The 27,728-nt window shown below is 45.3% G+C and overlaps 1 protein-coding gene across 1 annotated transcript in view; it reads right to left on the reverse strand.

Moving 5' to 3' along the window:
• ZNF106 (zinc finger protein 106) overlaps positions 1–27,728 on the reverse strand; it is a 2,006,671-nt gene that overhangs the window by 179,707 nt on the left and 1,799,236 nt on the right. The window contains exon 20 of the mRNA XM_044074076.1: positions 17,487–17,558. Within this exon, the coding sequence (XP_043930011.1) occupies positions 17,487–17,558 (72 nt within the window). The remainder of the gene's footprint in view (positions 1–17,486; positions 17,559–27,728) is intronic.

The raw sequence follows: 27,728 nt of genomic DNA on the forward strand, positions 1-27,728 counted from the left end.
TTCTTTGTGTTCAGCACAGTCAGGAATCAACATAATTTTCTGTTTAAGTAGTCCCATAATATGCTGCTGGTACTTTAACATATGAAACTGGCAATTTAAAGCCTTAATGAACAAAGTAGAAGAAGTGTATACCTTCTTACCCCATCTGTCCAAGGCTCTAGAATCGCTATCAGAAGGGGTAGGGTTTTTGGCAACAGTAGCCTTAATGCCCTTTGGTCCTTGGGAAATGGTCTTTGGATGATTCTTGAAGAGGAACCTGTGAGAGTCAGGTACTCCATAATACCAGTCAGGTTTTCTGGGAGCTGGAGGTAAAGTGTCTGGGGAAAGGCTAGATTCCAAGAAAGCATCATCGACAATGTCCAGAACAGGAGGGATAGCTAAAGGCCTGTGTTGAGGGAGGAGTAAGAATTCCCTAAGCCTCTTTTTGGAGTCAGAGTAATACTGGCTTTCCCAGCGGAAATGCTCCCTAAGAGTGTGCAAGGTTTCACCAAAAGAAAAATCTTCTGGAGGGGAAGCAGAGGGAATGAAATCCTCTGCATCAGAATTCTCATAGGTGGATAAAGGCAAACCCTGGTAATCAGAATAAACAGAAATATCAGATTCCTGATCAGAAAAATCAGAAGGAAAATCAGTTCCAGGTCTCTTAGAGGGAGAAGGCTGGCTTCCTCTAATTAAGGTAATAAGGTCTTCAGCCATTCTAAGCATTTGTTTTTTAGGCATATGGGCCTGACCATGCGGTTTGGACGTTGGTGTTCTAGGCGTGGATCGAGTTTTAGGCCTGGATGAAGAAGATGGCGTCGGTTTAAAATGCAAGTCTGTAGGCCTGAATACACCCTGAGAAGCCGGTGCCTGCACAGCGGCTCCGGACCCATCCAAGGTAGAGACATCCACAGGTTCCATAGTCAATGAAGCATCTCGCGGTATAATGGGTTTTAGTAGAGGCCTGCGAATCTGAAGTAGCGGGTATCAGGGGCTGCGAAAGCACCTCACTGAGTACCAGCAGACTGGCGACTGGCTTATTGGAAGCATCGTCGGCAGTTTTGGATCTATGCGGTCTGTCTCTGTCTTTATCCTTACTTTTTTTGGAACATCAGTAGTCAGATGGCTTACTGAAGCCATTTCTGGATAGTTATACCGAGTACCAAAATAATTTGCTGCAAATATAGCCAGATGACGAAGAGTTTGGGGGTTGAACAAGGCACAAAACCGACAGCGAGGGACGTCGTGGTCTGGGCCTAAGCAAGGAATGCAGTATGAATGAAAATCTTTATTAGGTATTTGCTTTCCACATGTAAGCCAATTGTTAACTTTTACTGACATCGGTTAGAGCAAGAAAAATGATCTCCGACGAGGTACTTAGCTTTTTTGAAGACTTCAGTTCTGAAACTCAAAAACAAAAATTTCAGGAGTCGGCTGACCAGCACTTGCGAACTGCTATTGCTTTGGGAACCGCGCAGCAAGAAAGACTGATGTAATGGCGTCGGCTGCATGTTGTATACCCCTGACGTCATGGAAGAAGAGACAGCATCTGACGCAGGAACCCAAGACTCTGTTATTCAGGCCGTCCGAGAGCTACCTGCAGGCAGATAACCCAAATGTGATGACTGCAACAGTGAAACACGAAGAACATCGTATGTTTTGGGAGTGTCATGAGTTAATAGACTTTAAAAATTACTTACAGAATAAGAAGTTATGTACTCACCATAACGTTCCATCTGAGTAGGTATCTTCATTTGTCTGCAACCTTTGGGATACGGATCCGAGCCGGCAACTTCTATCATAGCATAGATCCGAGCTCCTAGCTCCTCCCCTTACCCATAATCCCCTGCCTACCCTAACTGACCTCAGATCACGTTTGCCCCATAGCACAGTAGATAAAAGTGTCCCAAGGGGAACATATGCTAATAACCATAAGAACGATCATTTTGGTCAGGGGGAAGGAGGGAGGGATGGTTGCACACAAATGAAGATACCTACTCAGATGGAACGTTATGGTGAGTACATAACTTCTTAATCTGAAGTAGGAACTTCATTTGTCAGCAACCTTTGGGACAGAGTCCCCAGCTACCTAAATCTTGGGTGGCCTTCATGAAAGGATATTCCGTAGCACCGCAGTGCCAATGGACGCCCTACCTCAGGAGACAACATCTATTTTATAGTGGCTGATAAAGGTGTGAGATGAAGCCCAAGTGGCTGCGGAACAAATGTCATCCAGTAGAACCCTAGCTTGAAAGGCCGCAGATGTGGCAACGGCCCCAGTAGAATGAGCATGGACTCCTTGAGGTGCAGGCCTTCCCGAGCTCTGATATGCTAAAAGAATACAACTCGAGATCCATCGAGAGAGAGAAACTTTAGAAACTGACTTTCCGAAATTACTTTTGGCAAAGGAGATAAACAACTGATCGGATTGCCTATGATCAGCCGTTCTATGGATATAGAAACATAGCTGTCTGTGTACATCTAAGGAATGTAGCTTGTACTCTCCTTTGTTATGAAAGTTGTGGAAAAACACTGGAAGATTGATACATTGATTGATGTTCGCTTCTGAAGATACCTTAGGTAGAAAGGACGGATTGATCCTGAGGTAAACCCTATCCAGGTGAAAGACCAGATATGGTGGTTTGACACAAAGAGCTTGCAATTCCGACACTCTTTTGGCTGAAGTTATGGCCACCAAAAATGCTGTCTTCCAAGAGAGAAATTTGAGATCAACCGTGGGCGCCGGTTCAAATGGGGGACAAGTCAAGGCCTGCAAGACTAAGGATAAATCCCATGGAGGTACCACCTCTTTGACTGGAGGCCTAAGGAGGAAGGTACCCTTGAGGAAGGTCTTACACAGTTTGGAAGTGATAAGAGGGCCAGACTCTTGCCCCACGTGATAGTATGAGATTGTTGCCAGTTGTACCTTGACTGTGGAAGAACTAGCCCCCTGGTGAAAGAGAGAGGTTAGAAAATCTAGAACCGACGCTATCGGGGCTGTAAAAGGGTCTAAACAATGGTGTTCTGCCCAAATGGTGAAGCGTTTCCACTTACTTCGATAAACCTTCCTGGTGGAAGGCTTGTGAGCTGCTACAAGAATGGCTTTGACAGGTGATGAGATCCCGGGAGTCCTTATGAGGAGTGGAAATGGAGCAACCAAGCAGTCAGCTTGAGGTTGACCAGGTTCGGAGTCGGAAGATCGAGAGGGCGAGAAATGAGATCCGGAATGGGATCCAGAATCCATGGTGGATACACTAGGTGAGACCATAGGTAATGGAACCACGTCTGACGAGGCCAGAATGGGGCAATGAGGATCATCTTGCTCCCCAGCTGCCTGGCTTTCTGTAATAATTTCAACATCAGGGGAAGAGGAGGGTAAGCATAAAGCAGACCGGGAGGCCAAGCATGAACTAGAGAGTCTCGGGACTCCCGGAGGGGATCAGAGCGAAGTAATCGTTGCATTTGGTGTTTGAAGGAGAGGCAAAAAGATCGCAACAAGGTTGCCCCCATTGGGCAAATACTTGCTCTGCAACTCGAACGTTGAGAGACCATTCGTAAGGAGTCAGGATAGTACGACTGAGCCTGTCCGCTAGAATGTTGGACCATCCCGGAATGTGCATTGCTATGAGAAAGCGGTTGGTGGAAATCAGCCATTCCCACACTCTTATGGCCTCGCGGCAAAAGGGGTAAGACCTGGTTCCCCCCTGTTTGTTGATGTACCAGACGACAGACATGTTATCTGTCTGTACTGCAATCGCCCCTACCGGAAGAGAGTTGTGTAGTACCTGCAACGTCAAAAGCACTGCCCTCATCTCTAGGACGTTGATATGCAAAGAGGTCACTACGTCGTTCCACGTGCCTTGGACTGTCCTGCCTGAAAAATGCCCCCCCAAGGCGAGAAGCGTCCGTGGTCACTGTGTCGACTGGCGGAGGTAGTGAGAAGGGACGTCCCGTGTGGAGATTGGGAGACTGGAGCCACCGCAGGAGTGATCTTTTGCAAACCTTGCTTAAGGAAATGGGGTGAGACAGGGGGTTGCGAGACAGGGACCATTGTACCTGGAGGGTCCACTGCAGAACCCTCATGTTCAACCGGGCCAATGGCAGCAGAGGGATTGCAGCCGTCATAGATCCTAGGGCCCTCAGGATCAATTCCGCCGAAGGAGTTTGCAGTTGAAGGATGGCCTGCACGTGCAACCTCAGGTTCCGAAGCCATTCTGGAGTCAAGAACGCAAGCATCTGTCTGGAATCCAGTCTCGTCCCTATAAAATCCAACACCTGTGTAGGGGTGAGAGAGGATTTGGTCATGTTGATGGTTAATCCTAATAGTGGAGCCAGACTGAGGAAATAATCCCTGCATGAACAAAGTAGATGCCTTGTTGGGGCCGTAAGGAGCCAGTCGTCCAGGTATGGAAAGACCTGAATTCCCTGGAGTCTCAGGTGGGCCGCTATTATCGCTAGGACCTTGGTGAACACCCTGGGGGCTGAGGTGAGACTGAAGGAGAGGACCCTGAATTGAAAGTGAGTGGCTCCCAGCCGGAAGCGGAGAAACCTCCTGGAATGCCTGTCCACTAGAATGTGATAGTACGCATCCTTGAGGTCTATGGAGCACATCCAGTCGTCCTCCCGCAATAAGGAGAGGACAGATTGCAACGTGACCATTCGGAACTTTTCTTTGGGTACCGCCAGGTTTAGGAGAGAGAGGTCGAAAATGGACCTCAAGTCCCCCGTCTTTTTTGGCACCAGAAAGAACCTGGAGTAAAACCCTGATCGACTTGATCTGGGGGGATGGGCTGGATGGCTCTTTTTTGCAGAAGCTGCTGAATTTCTGCAGCAGCCGCCTCCCTCTGACTGGGTGGAACGTCAGGAAGGCTTCTGATTCTGGGGTTTACTATAAAGGGAATTTGGTAACCTCTGGATATAATACGAAGCACCCAGCAATCCGTTATGGACTCCCATGTTGCTAGGTGCCTCGAAAAACTCCCCCCGACTGCCTCCAGAGTGGAGCAGTCGGGTAACCCCTCAGGGGTTCTGCGTGGGCCTCTCAGAGAACGGTTCTCTGGACCCAAAATTCCTGGGACCCCCTCTGCCTCTGGGGCGGTGTCCTCCCTGTCCTCCTTTGCCACGAGAGGACTGGTTGTCCTGAGCAGACTGGGATTGATGCGATTTTCGGAACCACATCTTCTTCTGACCCTTTTGGTTCTTGGAAAAGGACCTCTGGGGCGCAGAGAAGCGGACTCCGACAGCAGACAAGGTCTTCCAGTCTTTCTCGCTCTGGACAAGAGTGTCGCGAACGGTTTTACCGAACAGTGCAGAACCATCAAAAGGGGCATTCGCGAATGACGCCTTAAAGGATTCCGAGAAGTCACAGTGACAAAGCCAGGCCCGTCTCCTCATGACAAGCCCGACTCCGCCTGCTCTAGCGGCTCCCTCCATAGCATGAGACAATAGCCGCATAGAGGTGTTAGAGATAGAGCAGAGGGTAGCCATTCGGGAGAAGTACAGATCCTTGTCTCCCTCCGACATGGACCCTGGGGGGGGAAGCAGCGTATTCCTTAATTAGATCCCACTGCATCCGAATAACGTGTGCCATGTAGTTCAAGGCCCTCATAGAGAAGGTCGCTGAACTGAAGGCCCGCTTCCCAAGATGGTCCATCGCGCGAGACTCCTTGCTCAGAGGATGAACCGTGGGGCTCTCCTGAGTCAACTCTTTCTTGGTGGCTGCAGCCACCAACATGGCATCCACAGGGGGACCTCTGCTCCAGTGTGATCTCTCTGCAGGGGGGCTCAAAATTTTGCCCGGACGCTTGGGGATCGGCTCTATGGTGTCCGGTTCCTTCCAAGCCCTAGAGGATATGAGATCCACCAGGGGGTCGGGTGGAGGGGGCACCCAAGAGGTAGATGGTCCTGCCTCAAATGCCTCAAGGAATACGGACTCATCAGAGGAAGCCTTAGGGGCAGACCACCCCCCCTGATTTTGAGCATTTCCATGATGTCTCCAAAGGAGACATCCTCGGGGGGTGATCTAGGGGAGCCTTCCCCTTCATCCAAGTCCGTATCTTCGGTGAGACTCTCAGGGGAGTCTATGTGCCTCCTTTTGCACTTTGCCTTGTGAGGAATCTCCTCGGGGGGGGGGGCTGTCCGAGGCGTCCTCACGGGCTGTATCTTGTTCCACTGGAACTCCTAGAGGTGCTGAGGCAGGCTGCCCCAAGGGCCGGATGAGGGGAGCCAGGACCAGATGAGAAGGAGTGCGGGAGGGAGCCGAAGCCAGGACCGGAGGCCTGGAAGCACTCGACAGTGCCCTCTCCACCGCAGTGAAAGCAGAGGGGGAGCCGCTCTCTGACGGATCCGAGATCTGACTCCCACTCGGATCCGAAGCGGGGATCAGACCCGGTGCCGAGAACGTCGGATCCGAAGGACCAGTGTGCTCCGACCGGGACGGAGCCAAAAGCACACCGAATCCCTCGGATCCGAAGCTCGGCCCACGGCTTCAAGAGGTCGGGTCAGACAAACTCGAGGGAGCCGTCGGAGCCGACGTGCCCAGCATGGTCGGCTACGACCTACCTCCGGATCCAACGTGGCTCGGCTCCGAGCGCTCCGAACCCGGAATGCAGGTGGGAGAAGGAGCTATAGGGGCAAAAAAAGGGGTCAAGCTCCCCCGGGGGGGGGGGGGAGGCAAGAGCACTCCCATCTGCATCTGGGCCTGGATGAATCTCCTCATCATCCGGTCCATGTCTGCATCAGACATGCTAAAAGTGGACCTCGAAGAGGCTACCAAGGCAGACCTGGAGTGTCGCCTCGATGACCTAGACGGGGACCGGATCACCTCCTCCTCCGGTCCTGGGGAGAAACAAGGGGATCGGATCCGAGGAGGAGGAGATCGAGAAGACTTGGACGGAGAAACCCTCTTGGCGGGCGGGGCCGATGAAGAGTCATCGGCCCGCCGCTTAAGGGGCTTCTCCCGCCGCTTCTCTTTCCTGGACTCCCTATCCTCCGGAGCCGAAGTGGGAGGTTGAGTCCCGGTCAGAGGAAGGGAGGCAGGAGTGACCGCTACCAGGGGGGGGTAGCGGGCACCGAAGTACCGGAGGCCGAAGCAGAGTCTGGGGGTAAAAGGCCCGCCAGAACTAGCTTCGACCTTCGATCCTTGAGTGCCCTGGGGTTGAACGCCGCGCAAATCGCGCAACCCGAAGAGAGGTGTTCAACCCCAAGGCACCTAACGCACCGAGTGTGGCCATCAGCCGGTGAAAGCTTGTGACCACACTCGGTGTATTTCGAAAAAAATGGCTTTAGGTGCCTCCGACATTAGTAAAGTAAAGCACACTCACTAGGCCCCTAACACTCAAGTCACACACGCTACGACCAGCGGGGGAGGGAGAAATATTTTAAATTAAATTTAAGCTGAAAAGCTAAAATAATAACAAGTTTAGTGTTAAGGGTAAACCTACCACACACACACAATCACTCACTCAGAAAGAAGAAAGAAAAACTTTTTTCCTCACAAAAACGCCAAGAGCTCTGGAATCTAGCTGTTGCTTGAAGAGCGGCAAATTAGATCTGAGGTCAGTTAGGGTAGGCAGGGGATTATGGGTAAGGGAAGGAGCTAGGAGCTCGGATCTATGCTATGATAGAAGTTGCCGGCTCGGATCCGAGATCGGATCCATATCCCAAAGGTTGCTGACAAATGAAGTTCCTACTTCAGATTATTGGTTAAGCAAAAAGGTGTAACTAAGGAAATTATTTTTTGAGCTGGGACCCAGGATCCTGAATTGCCTACACATAGTAAGGCCTTGTTAAGTTGAATTCTGATGGCAGTCAGAAAAAACAATTACTGGAAAATGGAAATCAAAGTTTAAACCATCTGTGTTTGAAGTACTGAATACTTTAACAGAGAAAAGAACTGGATGTGGTATCTTTAGAAAAGGATAGGAGAAAAGGGTACATACAGAATAATGTTTTGGAGGAGGACTTGGGTTTAAGGGAAGGCAGGAATTGAGCAGATTATATACTGATGGACTGATGATAATTAGAAGAATATAATGTTTGCAACCGGCAATGTGTTAATATCGTTTTTCTTCTTTTTTATAAACATATATTTGCCCATAACTTAAAAAAAGACATTAAAAAAGTAAATCATTTATGGGAACCAAAAAACAACCTAGAGTAAAATCCCTTTCCTTTTTAACCAGCAGATGCCTGTTCCACTGTGCTGCAGATAAACAGCTTTCCAGGGATAGGTTTGCTGGGACCAGGGTCACACTCAAACTAAAGTACCAGGTTCTATTCTGAACCCCTGGGATATAAAGGCTCTTGTGTATCTCTCAGAACGGGCTAATATACTACCAAACAAAAAGGAAAAGAGGTAAAGTAGGGGGGTAGAGTTGGGTAGTCAACACTCTTTGTGGGAAGGCTCCTGTGCAAAAAGGGACTTCTTCCCTATCCTCTATCACCATGCCATGCCTGCTTATTTTCAAATGTTCTCTTTTGCTTGTACCCGTAGGCTTCTGTTGGCTTTCTCAAGAGTCATGATTTGTCAAAATCGTTCCTAACACACTTAGGAAAGAGCTGTTTAACTGACTCCAAGGTCTCACCTTTTCCTTCAGGTGTTTAAACACTTTGTGGGAGGAAGGCTCAATGCAAAATCTCTTCTCCAAGGTTACATTAAAAGGCTAACTCTTAAATCTTCTAACTAAGGCTGCAATGTGATACAGACACATATCCTTAGCACTGCCTCAAAGGCTAACGGTCTATTGCCAGAATCTCTTGCACTGTAACCAAACCTTGCTGGTTACTTACCCACTATGAAATTTGTCTGGATGAGCTTGGTTACTCTGTCTTTTAATCTGGCAAGTCAGTAACAAGTCCCCTGAAATGACTGCAGCCTTCACCCTGTAACAGCATGTCTTATAACCGAATGCATGAAATGTCAAGGTGAATGGGGTATGCACCGTTCTTATGGAGTGGCTCTGGATTCTACTTTCCTTATCACTAGAGAGGGATTTCAATCCAGACACCACCTGGATGCTCTAACAGCTTCCAAGAAACTACCACCATACCTGCCAAAGGGAATTTATATAGCTATTTAAACTTTTTCTGGACCCTACAGTACCTGCCTTTTTTAGGGTATGCAGAGAATAAGCTGAATCAAAGCTAAAATGTGAGAAAGACTGGTGAAACTGCAAGCAGTTTGGGCTCTTCTATGCCCACTAACTCAAGATACTGCTTTCTTAGCTTTTCAAACTTCCTTGTCCCTACCTGACATTCTGCTGCCTCATTAAATCCAATATACTGTTGAAGGAAATGTCCTCTAGTAAAGAGCCTAAAACAATCTCCTGATCACCTGTACTGAGTGCACTTTCACTGGGGGAGAAAATCTTACAGGGGTGAAAAGTACAGTTTTGTACCTACCATAAATGTAGATGTTCGAGGATCCACATTGCTGCAGTCATAACCTGTGGGGTAGTCCGCTGTCCTCGGTCGGCCTGAATACCAAAGAGTTAGGCTGGCGTCGGTCATGGCGCCCGGAGCGGACGTCAGTACGTAGTAGTACTTAAGCGCATGACCGACGCCATATCCTCAGTCTTTCTTGCCCCAGATGTCAGAAGGCCTTAAAAGGAAAGGCCAGAGCCAAAATAGTAAATACCCAACAACCACAAGTGAGAAAATAATTATCCCAAAGGAAAAAACAGCAACCCCAAACTATAGAGGGGAAGGAGGGAGGGAAAATAGGACTGCAGCAATGTGGATCCTCGAACATCTACATTTATGGTAGGTACAAAACTGTACTATGTTCTTCGTCTCACATTGCTGCAGTCATAACCTGTGGGTAGAATCCCAAAGCAAAGGAAAAGGGAGGCTGGCAAACTAAAAAAGCATTAGGAGCTACTAACATGCCCTGTAAAACTGCAGTGGCAAACCCAGCCCTAGACTTGGAATAAAGAGGAAGATGGTAATGCTTAGTAAAAGTGTGTACTGAACTCCAAGTAGCTGCCTCCAAAATATCCTTAGTAGCTACCCCCCTCAAAAAGGCAGTAGAAGTGGCAGTAGCCCTAGTGGAATGAGGTCTGATCCCAGCAGGAACATTCTTCCCATGATGAGAACAACAAAAAGCAATACAATGACCAATCCACTTAGAAATAGTTTGCTTTGAAACAGCTTTCCCTTGTGAACCCAGAGCAAAAGAAATAAATAACTGTTGAGTCTGCCTGAACTCTTTAGTTCTGCTCAAATAATAACGTAGCTGCCTGTGAATGTCCAAAGAATGCAAGACTTTTTCCCCTTATTTTGGGGATCAGCATAAAAAGTAGGCAAATGAATAGACTGGTTCAAGGCCACATTAGAAATCACTTTAGGCATAAAAGTAGGGTTAGTACGCAAAGACACCCTATCCTTATGGAATACCAGAAAAGGTTCAACTGCCGTGAGTGCCTGCAATTCAGAGACCCTCCTAGCAGAGGTAATGGCCAACAAAAAAGCAGTTTTCCAAGACAAAAACTTCAGCTCAGACGAAGCTGCAGGTTTGAAAGGAGGTAAAGTAAGCTTCTCCAACACAAAATTGAGATCCCAGGAAGGAGTAGGAGCTCTACGTGGGGGTCTTATATTTTTTGCCCCTCTAAGAAATTGCTTAAACAAAGGATGAGAAAATAAAGGAGGGTCACAATCATAGTGAGCAGAAATGGCTGCAGCATGAACCTTCACAGAGGAAAATGACAAACCCTTGTCTAGTAATTCAGTAAGATACTGTAGCGTAAAACTCAAATTAGGTACTGAGACATCAAAGCCCTTTGTTGTGCTCCAAAGAAAGAATCTCCTCCATTTATCAGCATAAACTTTTCTAGTACTGGGCCGCTGGCTTCCGAAATGACATCTAAAACCTGTTGAGGAAGCTGAGACCCCACAGGCCCTAAAACAGAATACGCCAGGCTGTTAGATGCAGGGACTGCACCCTGACATTGAGGAAATGATTGTTTGACTGGGACAACAAGTGAGGAATCTGTGGCAAAGGCCAAGGAGGCTCCTGAATTAAACTCCTCAGCAGAGGATACCAGTGCTGACGTGGCCAATCTGGTGCTATTAGAATCATGCAAGGCTTGTCCTGCCTGACTTTCAAGAGTACCTTGGGAAGGAGAGGCAGAGGAGGGAAAGCATAGACGTGAAGGTTGTTCCAACTGAAAGATAGAGCATCCACTTTCCAAGCTTTTGGGTGAAACATCTTTGTGCAAAATTTTGGAAGTTGGAAATTTAGTGGAGAAGTGAACAGATCTATGTCTGGAGTTCCCCAAGCCACTGTCAACTGTTGGAATACCTAAGAATCCAATTTCCACTCGTGGGGGTCCACAATGTGTCTGCTCAATACATCTGCTAGGGAGTTCTGTGCTCCTGGCAGAAACCGTGCTTGAAGCGTGATGTGCAAACTCAGAGCAGTCTCCCACAAAATCATTGCTTGTCTGCAAAGAGGGTAAGAATGGGTTCCCCCCTGCTTGTTGATGTACCACATGACATGTTGTCTGTTCGAATCAACACCTGTCCTGGTTGAAGTAGGTCCTTGAAGGCTATCAGGGCAAATTGGACTGCTAACATCTCCTTCATGTTGATATGCAAATGTTGTAGTCTGGGAGGCCACGTGTCCTGAATCCATTTCCCATTGAAGTGTGCTCCCCAAGCCAAGTCCGAGGCATCCGTCGTTATGATCTGACTCGCCTCTGGTCGGGTCACAGAGAGTCCTTTGTTTAGGTGACATTCCTGCGCCCACCACAAGAATTCCTTCTGGATGCAAGGTATTATCTGAATGACAGTGTCCAAATCGTGGCAGTGTTGAGTCCATACAGTTTTGAGATACCATTGTAGCTTCCTCATATGCAATTTGGCATTGGGAAGTACTAGAATGCAAGTTGCCATGAACCCCAAGGCTTGAAGGACTGTCCTTGCAGTCAGCCTGGACAGTACTGATAACTGCTGGAAGTATAGATGAAGAGTTCTTTGTTTGTCCGGGGTCAGAAAGGCCATCTGAGAAGCTGTATTCAGTCTCACACCCAGAAAGCACATATCCTGAGAGGGCACTAGACTGGACTTTATTTCGTTCACAGAATACCCTAGGCACCTTAAAACTGCCATTACATACTGTAGATGTTGAAGTAACTTGTCTTTGTCTTGAGCAAGAATCAGGCAATCGTCCAGATAAGGATAAATTTGTATTCCCCTCTGTCTGAAGAAAGCTATTACAGGAGCCAGAACTTTTGTGAACACCCTGGGCGCAGTAGATAAACCAAAGGACAATGCAGAGAACTGATAATGAGAAGTACCAGCTCGAAATTGCAGGAATCTCTTGCAGCTGGTCCTGATAGGAATGTGAAGATAGGCCTCTGAGATCCAGGGTTACCATCCAGTGATCTTTGCCTAGCATAGGCAGAAGTTGTTGTAATGTTAACATCTTGAACTTTGGAATGTCTAGGTAGGTATTGAGAATGGACAAATCCAGAATTGGCCTCCAAGTGTTTCCTTTCTTTGGCACTAGGAATAGACGGGAATAAAACCCTAGGCCTACTTCTGACGGAGGTACCACCTGGATTGCTCCCATCTGTAAAAGCAAAGAAATTTGCTCCTGAGCCTCCAGCCTTTGTTGAGGAGGCACATCCGGCATGCCTTTGAAAGGAGGGAAAGTGTGAAAATAAAACTTGTAACCTTGATTTATTATTTCCAACACCCATTTGTCCTGGGTGACCAAATGCCAGTTTTGTTTGAAAAGTGCCAACTTTCCTCCTAGAGGAGCTGCCAGAAAAGAAGGATCTGGCAGCTGAAAATACAGGTCATTGGGTCTGTTTACGAAAAGGCTGACCCCTGCCCTCACCAGAAGAATGTGCAGGAGAACTCCAAGTCCTAGGTCTGAAAGAACCCTGAGCGTGAGCCCTGCCCCTACCACGTCTAGACCTGCCCTTAGACTGAATATCCGAAGAAGGGTAGGACCATCCTCTAGCAGGCCAATTCCTGCTAAACTTAGGGGGCTGCACCTGCAGAAAATCCTTGACCGTCTGCATAGACTTAACTTTATCTTCCATCTTTTTCAAAACTGACTCCACAGGAGAACCAAAAAGAACTTCAGATTGTAGAGGAGCATCCAAAATCCAAGCTTTAACATGCTCTGACAAATTTTGATCCTTAAGCCAGGCATGTCTACGAATAACTGAACCAGTAGCAGCCACCCTGGATGAAGCCTGAAGAGCATCGAAACCACACTGCAAAGAATGTTTTCCAACTTGATCTGAAGCATGAACCAACTCCTGCAATTCCTTACACTCTATACCCTCAGATAAAGCATCCACCTTAGATTTCAATTGGCCTAACAAAAAGTTCTGATACTTCAACATATGAAACTGGCAATTTAAAGCCCTCATAGCTAACGTAGAAGAGGTGTACACTTTTTCCCCCACCTATCCAACGCTCTAGAATCTTTATCCAAAGGAACTGGATTCTTAATCACAGAAGCCCTGACACCCTTTGGCCCTTGAATAATAGTTTCCGGGTCAGCTCTAGGACTCTTATACAAATATTTATGTGCTTCAGGAACTCTGTAATATCTGTCTGGCTTGACAGGGGCAGGGGGTAAAGAATCAGGGTTAAGAGAAGCTTCAGAAAAGACATCCTGAACAACATCTAAGACAGGGGGAATAGCCAAAGGCCTATGTTGTGGTAAAAACAAAAATTCCCTAAGCCTTTTTCGGGAATCTGAAAAATCCTGACCTTCCCACTTGAAATGTTCCCTCATGGAATGTAAGGTTTCAGAAAAGGAAAAATCCTCTGGAGGAGAAGCAGAAGGACAGGAATCCTCTGCATCCGAATCTGAATAGGGATGGAAATCCTGAATATCCTCAGCTGAGGACTCAGTAGTCTGAAGAATGCTCCATTCCCTCTAAATCTGTCTCCAGCCTAGGACTCTTCTCCGGGGGGGGGGGGCATAGAACCCCTGATCAAAGTAATCAAATCCTCTGCCATTTTCAACATATGTTTTTTAGGAACAGAAGCTGAAGAACTAGGGCTATGGCCAGTACCAGCAAGACCAGGTTTAGCCTTAGCATGGCCTTTAGCCACTGAGGTAGAAGGCCTAATAACCTTTTGTAAGGATGGAACTACAGATACTTGAGAAGCACCCTCGGCCTGGCCTAACTCCTGAGAGGCCAATTCCTGCAAAAGTAAAGGTTCCCCCTGGGATTCAGCCGAAACCTCGGCCGGATCCACAGATTCAACCGGAGGTTCCATAGAACCGGCGTCCGCAACGGACGACTCATCCGGTTTAGACCTTAAAGATTTATCTTTACGTTTTTTAGCGGTAGCGGGCGTCGGAGGATCCGACGGCATGTTGTAGTTACACCGCTTACCGAAAACAAGCCTGGCACAGTCTAATCTTCGTTTAATGGTGCGCTTATTAAATCTAGCACAAAAGCGACACCCGACTACGTCGTGTTCAGGCCCCAAGCAAGGAATACAGAGAGAATGATAGTCCCTATGAGGTATCTGTTTCCCACAAGAAATACAATTATTAAATTTTTCTGACATCCGGATTAACTGAGGCAAGAAAAGACAAAAATTTTCCCCAACGGGGTACTTAGCCCAACTTGGTCTTCGGTCTGAAACTTGAAAATTGAAAATTTCAGAACGCCGAACGGCACTTGCAAATGTTGCTTCTGCTTCGGACCACGCGGCAAGAAAGACTGGGGATATGGCGTTGGTCATGCGCATAAGTACTACTACGTACTGACGTCAGCTCCGGGCGCCATGACCGACGCCAGCCTAACTCTTTGGTATTTGGGCCGACCGAGGACAGCGGACTACCCCACAGGTTATGACTGCAGCAATGTGAGACGAAGAACATCCAGATCTTCCTTCTTGAGATCTAATTCAGAAAAGGTTGGATGGGCTGTGCCTTAGTTATTTGCCAGGCTGGAACATATGCCTATACAGACCTTCTGTAGTCAAACTCTAAAGGCACTGCCGGAAAAGGTGGGCACTTATTATCCTCAACAATGGAGATGTGACTTCAGGAAGTCCTGATTTGGCAGCTTTGTCAAACAGACCTTCTGGACTGATGATAAACCTTTGAATATTCAGATATTAAATTCAGAAGAAGCTGACAGTACCTTAAGAGTGCTGGCATCTTTTGTGAGCAGATATGAACTGGCATTCAGCTCAGATGACAATTCTGTCTCTTGATAGACCTGTAAAGAAAGAAACAGCAGCCAAAGCAAACATCCCAGTGCATGTCTCTGGGTCATAAGTAGGAATTTAATGCTGGAATCATATGATGTTGGGTGACAGAAATGCTGATGCTTAACAAGATCAGGGATAACAGGCCCCTTTGAAATTGACCAGGTCTTAGCAGTCTCATGTTCTCAAACCACTGTTGTTTAAACTATTTTGTGTGGCTGTACCACTATAATGGGTTTCCTGTGCTGAAGGACTAAGGCAGATGGATCACAATGCTTGTCTGTAAACAAGGCCTCTAGCTTTTTTCTGGGCAAGGTAGTATTTAACATTTCAAGCTCTACTGCCCAGTGTGTGTTTTCAAACAGTCATCCAAACCATGTAGGAAGACAACGGATATTTTTCCTTAAGTAAAAAAAAAAAGAATTATAGTCTTTAGGCAGAAATCATCTTTTGCAAGCACATACATTAAACCACATTTCTAGAAACATCACGGAATTTATAAAGTTTAGCCAATACTAGTACAGCACAAAATCAGTCAGTTCAGTAACAAAACAACTCAGAATGTATTCAGCTCCAAAATCTCTGAGCAGCAGAAGATCACAGACTAGGCATTTATCATATTCTGGAAGTCACAGAGAAAAGACTGAATGGAGAGCAGAGTGAACCGGTATTTCTTCACTGCACAAAGAGCAGAACAGCACAAGTTTTCTCTTTATATGCTACATGTTGGTCCGACACTGACAGGGGATAAGCTGTTCTTGTTGGGCTGAGAAAACCTCCGGAGGTTGGGGTAGAAGTTTGGAAACTGCCTTCAGCAAAAACTCTCCAATAAAAATACTACTGCAATGGTGATCCTACACTGAACATCACTAAACTACTACTGCTACTACCACATTTCAACTTAATGTTCATACAATTTACAGTAATATGCTGTCAAGTGAAAAAAAAAAAACCTGACTCCTGAAAATTACAAGCAACAGCAGAATCATAAGGTGTCAGTTTAAGCAACACCAGAATCAATTACTTACTCCCAAGGGAAATGGTCACTAATTGTATGTGCAAAATAAAACATAGATTTTTTTTCTTCTAATTTAAAACTGTAATATATTGCCCATGAACCTTTTTTATGGCAGAACCATTACCTGATGGTGAAAAATCAAGGTTATGTTCTGCATTTTGTTTTAAGGAAGAAAATAAATAGGTGAAGTGACTTACTCAGGATCACTTGAGAAGCAACTCTATGTAGAAAACATGGGATTATTCTGAACCAGCGAGCTCAGGGGAAAAAAAAAATGACTGACTCACCAGTCCTATAATGCACAGGGATAAAGCTCTAAGTGACTTGGGATGGGCTAGTAACTCCAGTACTTGAGAAACGAGTGAGGGAGGGTTGGAATAAGTGCCCTTGATTGGCTTGTCCATTACTGGAGGAGAAACGCAAGGCCATAGCAGGGCATGCACATTATGGTAGAAGCAGTTTACAGCATGCACAGCTGAGAATGGGATCATATATTTGGCCTTGCTAAGCTACACTAGTATAGAAGCTCTCATGGTATGTATACAGAAGTGTGCACGTGCATTCCGGACAGTACAACAGGTTCTGCAACTTTAGTTAGCTCGTACATCAGCTGTCAAGACAGAAATTACGCTACATACAGAAAAACCCTAAGGGATGTATGGAGGAGATAACACCCTTTTCCCCATAAGGTGATATGATATGCTATACTCAGTCTCAGAAGGGCAGTACAAATAGATGTAAAAGGTGTCAGTATGGTTACTTGCCCAAGGCAGGTCTACAGGATAAACAGCATTGAAATTAAAAAAAAAAAAAAAAAAAATACGCACACACAAATAAGGTTTTAAAAACCTGAAACTTGAAAAATCTGTGGAACCCCATGTGTTGAAGAAAATAGTGATTTAATGTTCATCTAATGGAGATAATAAACCCTCATACAGAAGGATAGAAGACACAAAAAGAATGATACATGTATAATATAAAGAAATATTTCATATAGAGCCTCCACTCTAGCTCTTCTAAAGATTTGTACTCAAGTTGGGTGAAAGGTAATAAATCCTAGTATTAAGAAAAACAACCAAGTAAAAACAGCACTATTGGTAAGGGCTGTCCGAGTCTGTGCATTTCATTGAAACAAATAATTTCACGCTAATGAATGGCACCATAAGATCAACATTTTGGATGAAAAAATAATTAACATGCCTGTATCTCACACACACACACACACACACACACACACACACACACACACACACACACACACACACACACACACACACTGACTTGTTTAGTGTTTTACCCAGCATCTGTAATTCTGCAAGAGGTTTAATCGGACAGCTTGAATACTGCCATCATAACAGCCAGTGTATATCTGCACAAAAAAAGTAAAAATAAGAATAGGTAAAAGAAAATTAAATACTGATGCTTTACACATCTACAACAGAAACATCAAATAAAAAGCCTTCCAAATCACTTAAAAGCATTCTGCATCAAAAATAAATGCAGTAAAACAATGGTTAGACTTTTTAAACACAGCATATGTTAGCTCACTGTACAAGATCCAGAAGTTACACAACATGCATGCTGTACCCATATATCTGTGTAAAACGCTACTTTTAAGGTTTGACAATACCATAAAAAACATGTATACAGTTGCGAGAAAAAAATAAGTATAGCTGTGTTAGGAACTTACTATAAATGCAGATGTTTCAGTAGATTCACTATTGCAGTCTTCACTTTTGAGGTTCAAACCTGCAGGCAGCCTAAATGGCCCAACTTCCAGAGCTCTACCTGCGCAGTGAACTATGTAACACCTCCCACTCCACCACCATGCAAGGAAGTCTGCTGGCCAATGCCATTTTCAAATCTTTCTCGCCCTGGCTATGGCTATGTTAGGAGACGCTAGCACTAAAGCCCATGTGGACCAGATGGTAAGAGCCTCTGTGTACCAAGTTCACTCAAGAAGTCTTCTAACACCTTCCCCAGGCAGCAGTTTAAGGTAAGAGAGAAAAGGGGGACCAGATAGAGAACTGAGAGGGAAGATGCAAACAAATGGACTAGGGTGACTCTCCCACCCAGGTTACCAGGGATAAAAAGCAGTCAGAAAAAAGGGATAGGTGACAGGGCACAGACTGCACTGTAATGTACTCTAACATCAACATTTATGTCAAATTCTTAACTCGATTGTATTACATTCATCACAGTGCTCACTGTTGCAGTCCATCATTTCTGGGAAGATTCCCAAAGTACAAGAATGTACAGTGGCTGGAGAGAGGTACTTACGAGATTAGGCGCTACAGGATAAACAAGGTGAATACTGCTCTAGCCCTGGAAGTTACTGGTAAATTGTAGTGCATAGAGAAAGTGTGAAGAGAGGTCCAAGTTGCTGCTTCAAGACCAGCTTACATGTTGGCCTCTTCTGAATATGGCTTACTGACTTGAGTGGAGTGGACTTTGCCATATCACAGAAAAGATTTACCGTGAGTTGTATAACAGTATAAAATGCAATGAGCAAGTAAATTTGGGTTAGTTTGTTTACTGGCTTCCCTTTTTACCCCCTTTTTTAAAGAGACAGATAGCTTATCAGTTTTGTCACGTGTAGTGTGAATAAAATCTAAGCTACCTATACAGATCAAGGAAATGAAGGGTTCTCTCCCCTTTATTCTGTGGCTTACGAAAGAGGATTGACAAACAGACTAAGAGCAGTTTGTATGATGGGATGCAATATTTTGGTATAAGACAAATAAATGTTCTCTGCACATTAAAGACTGCAGTTCTGAAATTATTCTAACAGAGGTAATAATCACTAAAAACATCTTCCGGGATAAAAACAGAGGAGCAGCAGAAGCAGCTGGTTCAAAAAGGTGGCAGAGTCAGTTTTTCAAACACACAGTTAAGATCCCATGGTAGAACATTCTTTGCCTTTGGGTAATGTAAGATGCATTACCCATTGGAAACTGCTTAATGGAAGTTCTGAAACACAAAGGCAAGTCCACGGGAAGGCAAGAAGAAATAGCAGAAGCATGCATTTTTATTGCTGTATAAGAAACCAGTTTTGTAAAGGTCATACAGGTACTTCAGGACCAATGCCAGTTTAACCTTGTTTTGGTCTAAGTTTCTGAACAGACATCAGAAAGAGAATCTTTCCAAGTATCTAGTAAAGGTTTTCTTATATTTGGCTACTAGTCTACCTTGTAATCTTTAGCATGCCCTAGGAATGCATGTGCATACTCAGAATTGGACACCGTGTTAGAAGGACTTCATGCTGAGGCAACACCTTCCATTTTTTTCCCCCTTGCCAGGTTGTATAGGAGAACCATTTCTTCTTGGCCAGATGGGGGTATTACAATAACTTTTGGCCTTTCCTGCATGATTTTTAAGAGTACCCTGGTAATTGAGGGTAAAGAAAGGCAAGCATAAAATTAAATCAAATTTAGGGAGAACACATCTGTTTTCCAAGTTTCTAGAGTTGTTATTCTGCAACAGAATTCTCTCAGGTGGCTGCTTTGACTTGATGCAAAATAGGTCTTCCTTTGGTATACCCCCTCATCCTAGTCAAGTTCAGAAAGCATCCACAGTCTATTTGTGATGGTCTACTTGACATCTGCTCAGCCTGCCTGCTAAAACATTTTGCTGTTAGAGGACTTCAGTTGCAGTAAGAGACATAACTACACTTTGTGCTACCTCTGGACATAAGGTATCAGGGGGTCCCCCACAGTTTATGTACTGCATCACTCTAGTATTGCCCACTGTAATCTGGAGGTCCAACCTCCTTGGATACAGTGCTGAAAGAATAAAGTACCAGAATGACAGCCATCATCTCTTTTAAGCTTCCCTATTTCTGCATCCAATATTGCCTAAACTTAGAGAGTGCCCACATGACATCCCAGGACAGATCCTAGGAGCCTATGGTTAGGCTCGTATTGTGCTGGGGCACTGAAAGAAAAGCCTTAAGTGAGACTGACACTGTTCTATGTACCAAAAGACCGTTTTATTTTTTTCAGATGCAAGGGAGAATGTGAATGCTAGTCTCCAAGAACTGGGTGTGCTGACACCATCTGTTTCTTATGTAGCACTGAAGCTCCCTTGTGGGCAGATGTGTCAAAGACACCATTAGAATTTAAGATGCCATGTAACAATACTATGAAGAAGTTCCTTGCTGACAAGGATTCCTGCAGAAAAAAACTCTAGAAGTATGCAGTCAAATAAGAGACTGTCATCCTTTGTAAAGTATTATGTCTAGCTGTACCCACCAGGAAGAATAGACTCTGTGAAGGGGGTTGGATTTTATTTGTTCTAGCTGGCAGTCTCATGGAGATCCCTGAAGCAATTCAGAGTGAATTCTAAAGCCTTGCCTATTCCATCAATGGATTTTGCTAGAATGATACAATCCGTTAAGCAAGGATAAACGTGATTAGCCTTTATCTTGCAGAAAGGATCACTGGAGCTAGGCACTTTGCAAACACTTTGGATGCATTACACAAGCCAGAGGACAAATATGTAAATGAGAAAGAATGGTTGTGCAAAATCTTACCATAACCATAGATGTCTTTCTCTTCCATGTTGCAGTATTCTTGGTGTGGTATTTCCCACCTCAGGCGACCTGTAAGTCGGCTCCTATACAAAAGCTTCAGCTTGGCTGTTGTAGTTGCGTGGGACGTCACACGTAGGGCTATAAACCAAGGGCCTTAAATGTGATGTCTGCTTGCACAGACCTCAGAACTTGAAAGCCCAGCAGGACAGGTCGAAAGAGAGCAAGTGGTCAGCCAAAGGATCAAAGAGCCATTTGGTGGTTAAATTGGTCATTGGGTATGGTACAACCACCAAAACACCTAAGACATGCCAATAATGATAGAGAGAATAGAGAATGGGGTTAGGTGGGTGGGAAGGAATACTGCAACATGGAAGAGAAAGACATTATGGTTATGGCAAGATTTTACACAACTATTCTATGTCCTTCTAATCCTATGTTGCAGTATTCTTGGTGTGGGAGAGTACCACAGCTTAGATGGAAGGAAGGGAAGAAGCAGAAGTAGCTGATTCTACAAAGCCCTGCAGAATTGCTCTGGAGACATTGTCTAGCTTCTAGTGTTTGGTGAAAGTGTGAATGGTGGACCATGTGGCTACTTCAAGGATGAATGCAGTGTCTAGGCCTTTTAAGAAGGCTTTGGAGGCTGCCACTGCCCTGGTAGAGTGAGCCTTTACTCCCTGTGGGAGCTTTTTGCCATGGTGTGAGTAACACGGGCAAATAGTTTTCCTAATCCAACAGGAGATGGTTTTGTTTGGAGACTACCTTGCCCAGGGCCCTGTGGTGGAAGAAAACAAAAAGCTGATTGGATTTTCTTATGAATTTGGTTTTGTCTATGTAAAACCTTAGCTGTCTGTGTACATCCAGGGAGTGGAGTATTCTCTCACTTTCATTACTGGGAGAGGGGAAGAAGGTGGGTAGATGAATACATTGGTTTAAGGACAGATAGTTGACCATTTTAGGCATAAAGGAAGGGTTGGTTCGTAGAGTCACCCTGTCCTTGTAGAATGTAGTGTATGGAAGGGGCAAGGCCATTAAGGCCTGTAATTCTGACACCCTCCTGGCTGAGGTTATAGCCACTAGCAGTACTGTCTTCCATGTGCACATCTGCAGAGTAGCCATACTAGCAAAGTTCAAATGAGGACTGTGTGACCTCTTCGAGGATGAAGTTCAGGTCCCGGGGTGGTGCGATGGGTTTTCTTGGTGGTCTGATGTGCAAGACCCCTTTTAAGAATAGCTTAACATCGAGCCTGGCTAGTAGGGGAGGGTCTAGTGGCAGGCAGGCTGAAACTACTGAAAGGTGGACTTTCATTGAAGAATATGAAAGTCTCCTCTTAACTAGCTGACACACAGAGGCAAGAACTAGGGGTGGTTCTGCGATACATGAATCCCTGCCCTTGCCCAGACATCACCTGGAAAATCTCTTCCATTCAGCTAAGTAAGATTTCCTTGTAGTACGTTTCCTGGCCTCCCTCAGGACTGAAAGCACGTCCTTTGAGGAGTGGTGCCAGATGGTAATTAAAAGTTCATCACCCACAGTGTCAGTGCCAACATCTGCAAGTGTGGGTGAATGAGGGTTCCCTTTTGCTGTGTCAGAAGGTCCACCTTGTGGGATAACTTGTGGCAACTACTCTTGGCTTGACTGAGAAGTAGCGAGAACCAGTGCTGCCTTGGCCAGTAGGGGGTCACCAGCAAGATTCTTGGTTTGTATCTCCTGATTTTAAGGAGGACTTTTTGAATTGATGGGAAGGGTGGAAAGCATATAGAAACCTCCTCTTCCATGAAATGCTGACTGCGTCTATTCTCCATGCTAGTGGAGAGTGGGTCTTGGAGCAGAAAGTCTGCAGTTGTCTGTTCTGGGGGAGGCAAACAAATCTACTTGGTGTGCCCCACCGGTGGACAATGTCTAGAAAGACATTCATGTCCAGCATCCATTCGTGAATTGGAGAAGATGAGGATATCCTGCTGAGCAGGTCTGCTCATTTGTTGTCCTGTGAGGGGATGTAGGATTCCTGCAGGGAGAAGTTGTGCTGTCAAGCTAGGTCCCAGATTAGTAAGGTTAGTCTGCAGAGGTGGTAGGCTTTTGTCCCTCCCTGCTTGCTGAGGTACCACATAACTGTGGTGTTGTCTGTTGTTATTAGGAAAACACCTGGTAGTAAAAGGGAAGGAAGCATTCAATGCCAGAAGGACTGCTGTCATTTCCCTCACGTTGATATGTTTGTTCTTGATGGAAGGGTGCCACTTTGCTTGTACCCTGTAGTTTGACATTGTAGCTCCCCGTCCTAGTCTGTATGCATGAACTGGTTTGGGGTGGGTAACTTCAGTGGAAGGCCCGGGTTCAGTTGAATTTGCTGAATCCACCATTTTAGTTCTGACTATAGGCAGGGCAGGAGGGTAATTTCTTGCTCTAAAGGATGCGGGTGTTGTGACCATACATTTTTTAGACACCACTGCAGCTTTCACATGTGCATTCTTGCTAGTGGTAGCATGGGAATGGTGCTGCCATTACGCCCAATATTCATAGAAATTTCCTTGCGGATATCTGTTGAGTCTGCATAAGGGTTTTGAAGTGGGAGGACAAGGAGGTAACTTTGTCCTGGGGAAGAAAGCCTTTCATTATATCTGTCCTGATCCTACAACCCAGAAATGTTCTGTCTTGTTCTGGGGTCAAGGAAGATTTGGGGTATTTGAAGGTGAACCCTATAGTCTTTGAAGCAAGCAAACAGTGAAATGTAAATGGATTTGCAGGGTTTCTCTGCATTCTGATAAAATAAGGATGCTGTCCAGGTAAGGGTAAATCTGAAACCCTTGTGTTCTACAATAAGCTATGGCAGGTGCCAGGCATTTTGTGAACACTGTGGGAGCAGTGGACAAACCAAAGGGCAATGTTGTAAACTGAAAGTGAGAGCAGGGTTCAGAAAAACATAAGAATTTATGTGGGAGGATTGCATGGGGATGTGCAGAGGTTTCTTTCAGGTCGAGTGTGGCCATGAAGGCCTGGGCTGGCATAAGAGGAAGTAAAGTTTGAAGGGACAACATTCTGAAGGTGGGAACCTTTAAGAAAAGGTTTAGAAAGGAAAGGTCCAGAATGGGCCTCCATAGTCCATCTTTTTTGGAGACCAGAAACAGTCTTGAGTAGAAGCCTTTTCCTTCCTGCCCTGGTGGGACAGGTTCTATTGTTCCCAGGTTCAGAAGGTCTTGTAAAATCTGTGGGAAGAAGTATCTCTGACTTTTCTGGGGGAAGGGCATGGCCCCTTAAGAGGGGCCTTTCTCTCCAAGAAAGGAAGTATCTTTTTTGAACTATAGCCAGAACCCATTTGTCTGTAGTGATGGTTTTCCAAAAGGGGAGGCAGTGGGAGGGGCAGGCAGAAAGGGGAAGGTGGGCAATGTAGTCGCACACTGTTCGGTCCTCCTCTGTCTTGAAAAGGTTATCTAGTGGGGGTTGTGAGACAGCTGGCCTGGAAGAGGATTGTCTTCTGGCTCCTCTTCTGTGCCTGGAAGAGGGAGATGCAGCAGAGGAGGGGTTTCTTCTGACAAATGTAGTTTTTGCAGGGTAATTTCTGTAATATTTAGGAATTGGAGACACAAGAAGATGCTTGATGTATTTCAATTCCTTACTCTTTTCTTGTACATTTTAAAAAGGTCTGCTGACTGTTTACCAAACAGTAAGTCAGAGTCTAGAGGAGCATCCAAGATTTTAGACTTGAAGTCCTTTGGTAAGTGTTGTAGACGTAGCCACGAATATCTTCGAAGTACAAAGGCAGAGGCTGCAGACTGTGCAGAGGCCTCTGCTGCATCATAACTACATCTAATGGAATATCTGGCTACTTGGGCAGCCAGAAATAGTTTAGATGCAAAGTCAGACTTAGTGGGGAAGTCTGGAGTAGCAGCCAACAGAGTAGAAGCTTGAGAGACAAGGTCCAGAGCATATCTTGTCATATGGGTTTGATAGTTCATGGCTCTGAAGGCCAATGTGGAAGAGGTGTAAACCTTCTTTCCAATTCTATCCATAGTTTTACTGTCCTTTTCTGTAAGTAGGACAGAGGCAGACGGAATCAGTCTGGATTGTTTATCTGGTGATACTGATATCACAGCAGGGTCTGCCAGGGGTGGTTTGACTAGAAATTTCTGGTCATCAGGCACTTTGTAAAAGCGATCTGGCCTCTTAAGGGCAGGGGCTGAGAGTCTGCCATCTTAGATGCTGAGGGAAAGGCATCTAAATAAGCAGGGATAACAGGAGGAATGGCAAAAGTGGAGGGAGATTCCACTTGTAACAATTCAAAATACCTTTTTTGAGTATCAGACATTTGTGAGGTGTACCATTTGAAGTATTCCTTAATTTTGGTTATGGTCTCTCCAAAGGTGATATCCTCAGGAGGGGAGTCCCCCTCGATGGATTCATCTGGGGAGTAATATTCTTGAGGAGAGGCTTTTTAGGAGGCATATGAGATTGATTCATTAATAAGTCTATTGCTCTTCTTCCCTGTCTTGTGAAGTGGGCGGTGGAAGAGAGGAGCCAGAGGCAGGCCTAGGGCTGAGGAGAGGAAGGGTAGATGGAGAAGAGACTGTGGGCCTAAGGGCCATGAAGGCCTGCATCAAAGATGAGGTGAAGGACTGCCAATCAGGTATACCTTCAGTGGGTGTAGCCAGATGTTTGGTTTTCTGTTTCTTTTTTAACGGAGTAGTCTTAGGTGAAGGTCTGGAACTGGGTGCATAGCTAAGGGTAATGGTGTCAGGAGGAGGGATCCCGGTCAGAGGCCCGGCTGTGTCTGGTTTACCCTCGACCTTGGCTGTAGCCGATGTCTGAGTAAGCTCCATGGATGTGCTAGCCATCAACTGAGAAACGGCTTCCACGAAGGTCGCCGTCGATGTAAACGGATCTGACAGACATCCCTCAACTCCTAAATTGGCAGCTGGCAGGACTTCCGAAAGCGGAGAGGCAATGGAAGTGAGCCTAGGAAATCTTGGCCTTCTTCTGCAGAGGTTCAGTCAGAGCTTCCGAAACAGGATCCATCCTTAGCGCTAATGTTTTATCACTGATTTTCTAGATATAGATTGAGAGCAGCCAGACGGCTGCATAGTGTCTTAAGAACTAAGGACTGGCAGATCGAGCAAGCAGTATGGTTGTGGTCTCGTCCTAGGCAAAAAAACAGAGGTTGTGTGCATCTTTACGAGGTATCTGGCACCCGCATTGGCATTTACCCTTTTTAGCTGACATCAGCTAAAGATTACTACAACAAACCAAGCTTTAGCTAGAAGTCAAAGAAGAAAAAACCCCAACGAGGTACTTAGCTTTTAGACGTCTTGTGGTGAAGGAGCAAAGGACATGATGCGACAAGTCTGCAGCTGAAAAGTTCTGAGGTCTGTGCATGTAGATGTCACATTTATGGCCCTACGTGTGACGTCCCATGCAAGTACAACAGCCAAGCTGAAGCTTTTGTATAGGAGCCAACATATGGGTCGCCTGAGGTGGGAAATACCACACCAAGACTACTGTAGCACAGGAATAGAAGGACAGCTGTTCAATATTGCTGCAAGTCTGAGGAACTGTACATTAGGCCTTTTTTTAAGTCTAGGGTAATGAGGAGCACCTGGATGGCAGTAAGGCTTTGGGAAAGTCAACATTATGATCTGTGGAACAATGAAAAACTAGTGGGATGGGTCAAAATGGATGTCCATGATCCTCCCTTTCCTGGAAACACTCTCATACCCTTGCCCTTCTGCCACAAAAGGGACATTCTCTATGGCCCAACTGCATTTCTTTTCAGACCACAGGAATAAGGCTTGACTGGTCTTTGGAAATGGGGGAATTCTTCTGCAGTTTGAGACTTTGAGAAACTAACTTGTAACCTTGCTGAAGAATGTTCATGACCCACTGGTCTTGAGACCTAGTTTTTGGCAAAGAAGGCTGAGTGCCCTCCAGCTCTCTCTCTCTGGAAAGAAGGGCAACAGGGGTACAATGGGGGTGTATTGGACTGGCTTAGCTATTATCCAGTTCTATTTAAGAAACTAAGACATCTCCTCACATGACACTTATCCAGCTTCTGGAAGCAGGCCAAATGACAGACTGACAGTGCTAGAATGCACTGGTTCACAATACTGCATGGCAAGAAAGATCTGAAGACGGTGTCGGCTGACACCTCATAGTGGTGGGATGGTGTTGACCAAGGCTTCAAATACCCTAGTACTGTACACTAGCCATTGGTGCCATATAACCTATAAAGAAGTGAGCTTTGACCCCAACTGAACCATAGACCAAAAAGAAAAGAATAATGTGGGACTATGTACTGCAGCAATGACCTATTAATTTGAATCACCTTACTATGATGTGCACCTCAAAAAAAAAAAAAAAAAGTTTTGTCTTCTTCAAACAAGTTTCTTGCCATAATTACAATATACATGGCTAAAATGTACATCATTGGATGAGGAATTCCAAAGCATATCACACCATACAGGACTGCAAATGCAAAAAATGAAAACCCAGATTGAAGTGTTTGGGGAATGTATGCATAGAACTGTAATTCACCTGTTTCACTGAGATTCTGCACAGATGCATTCCTAGCATACAAAAAATGTATGCGGTGGTAATAACGTCTTGACTTAATCAGGAGTGACCTGATATTCACCAAGAAATGTAATAACAATTATCTGAATAACTTGGACAATATCTGCTTGGACACTATCTCCTTCAAAAAAGGAAAGAGAATATTCTAAAGTACAACTGTGTAATGAACCTACCCATAATAGTTGTAGAAGCTGGATCACTGACACAGGCAGTGCATTCAAAACACATTTTATTTTATTTATTTATTTTATATTTGTTGACCGGGTTAGTCTAGCTGGATATATGTCCATTTTCAATGGAGGCCTGGGGAGATGAGCACCAAAACAGATTCACTAAAGTACACATCTAAAGAAGTACATATATCAGATGCAATTACATTCATCATTACGAAGACAATATAAGTGGTCATAGGTATATAGAGTATAAAAAAAAATACAAAACATTGACAA

Source organism: Protopterus annectens, chromosome 6.part0 (assembly GCF_019279795.1).
Source record: "Protopterus annectens isolate FY-2018-M chromosome 6.part0, PAN1.0, whole genome shotgun sequence".
In the NCBI taxonomy this organism is placed as follows: Eukaryota; Metazoa; Chordata; order Ceratodontiformes; family Protopteridae; genus Protopterus; species Protopterus annectens.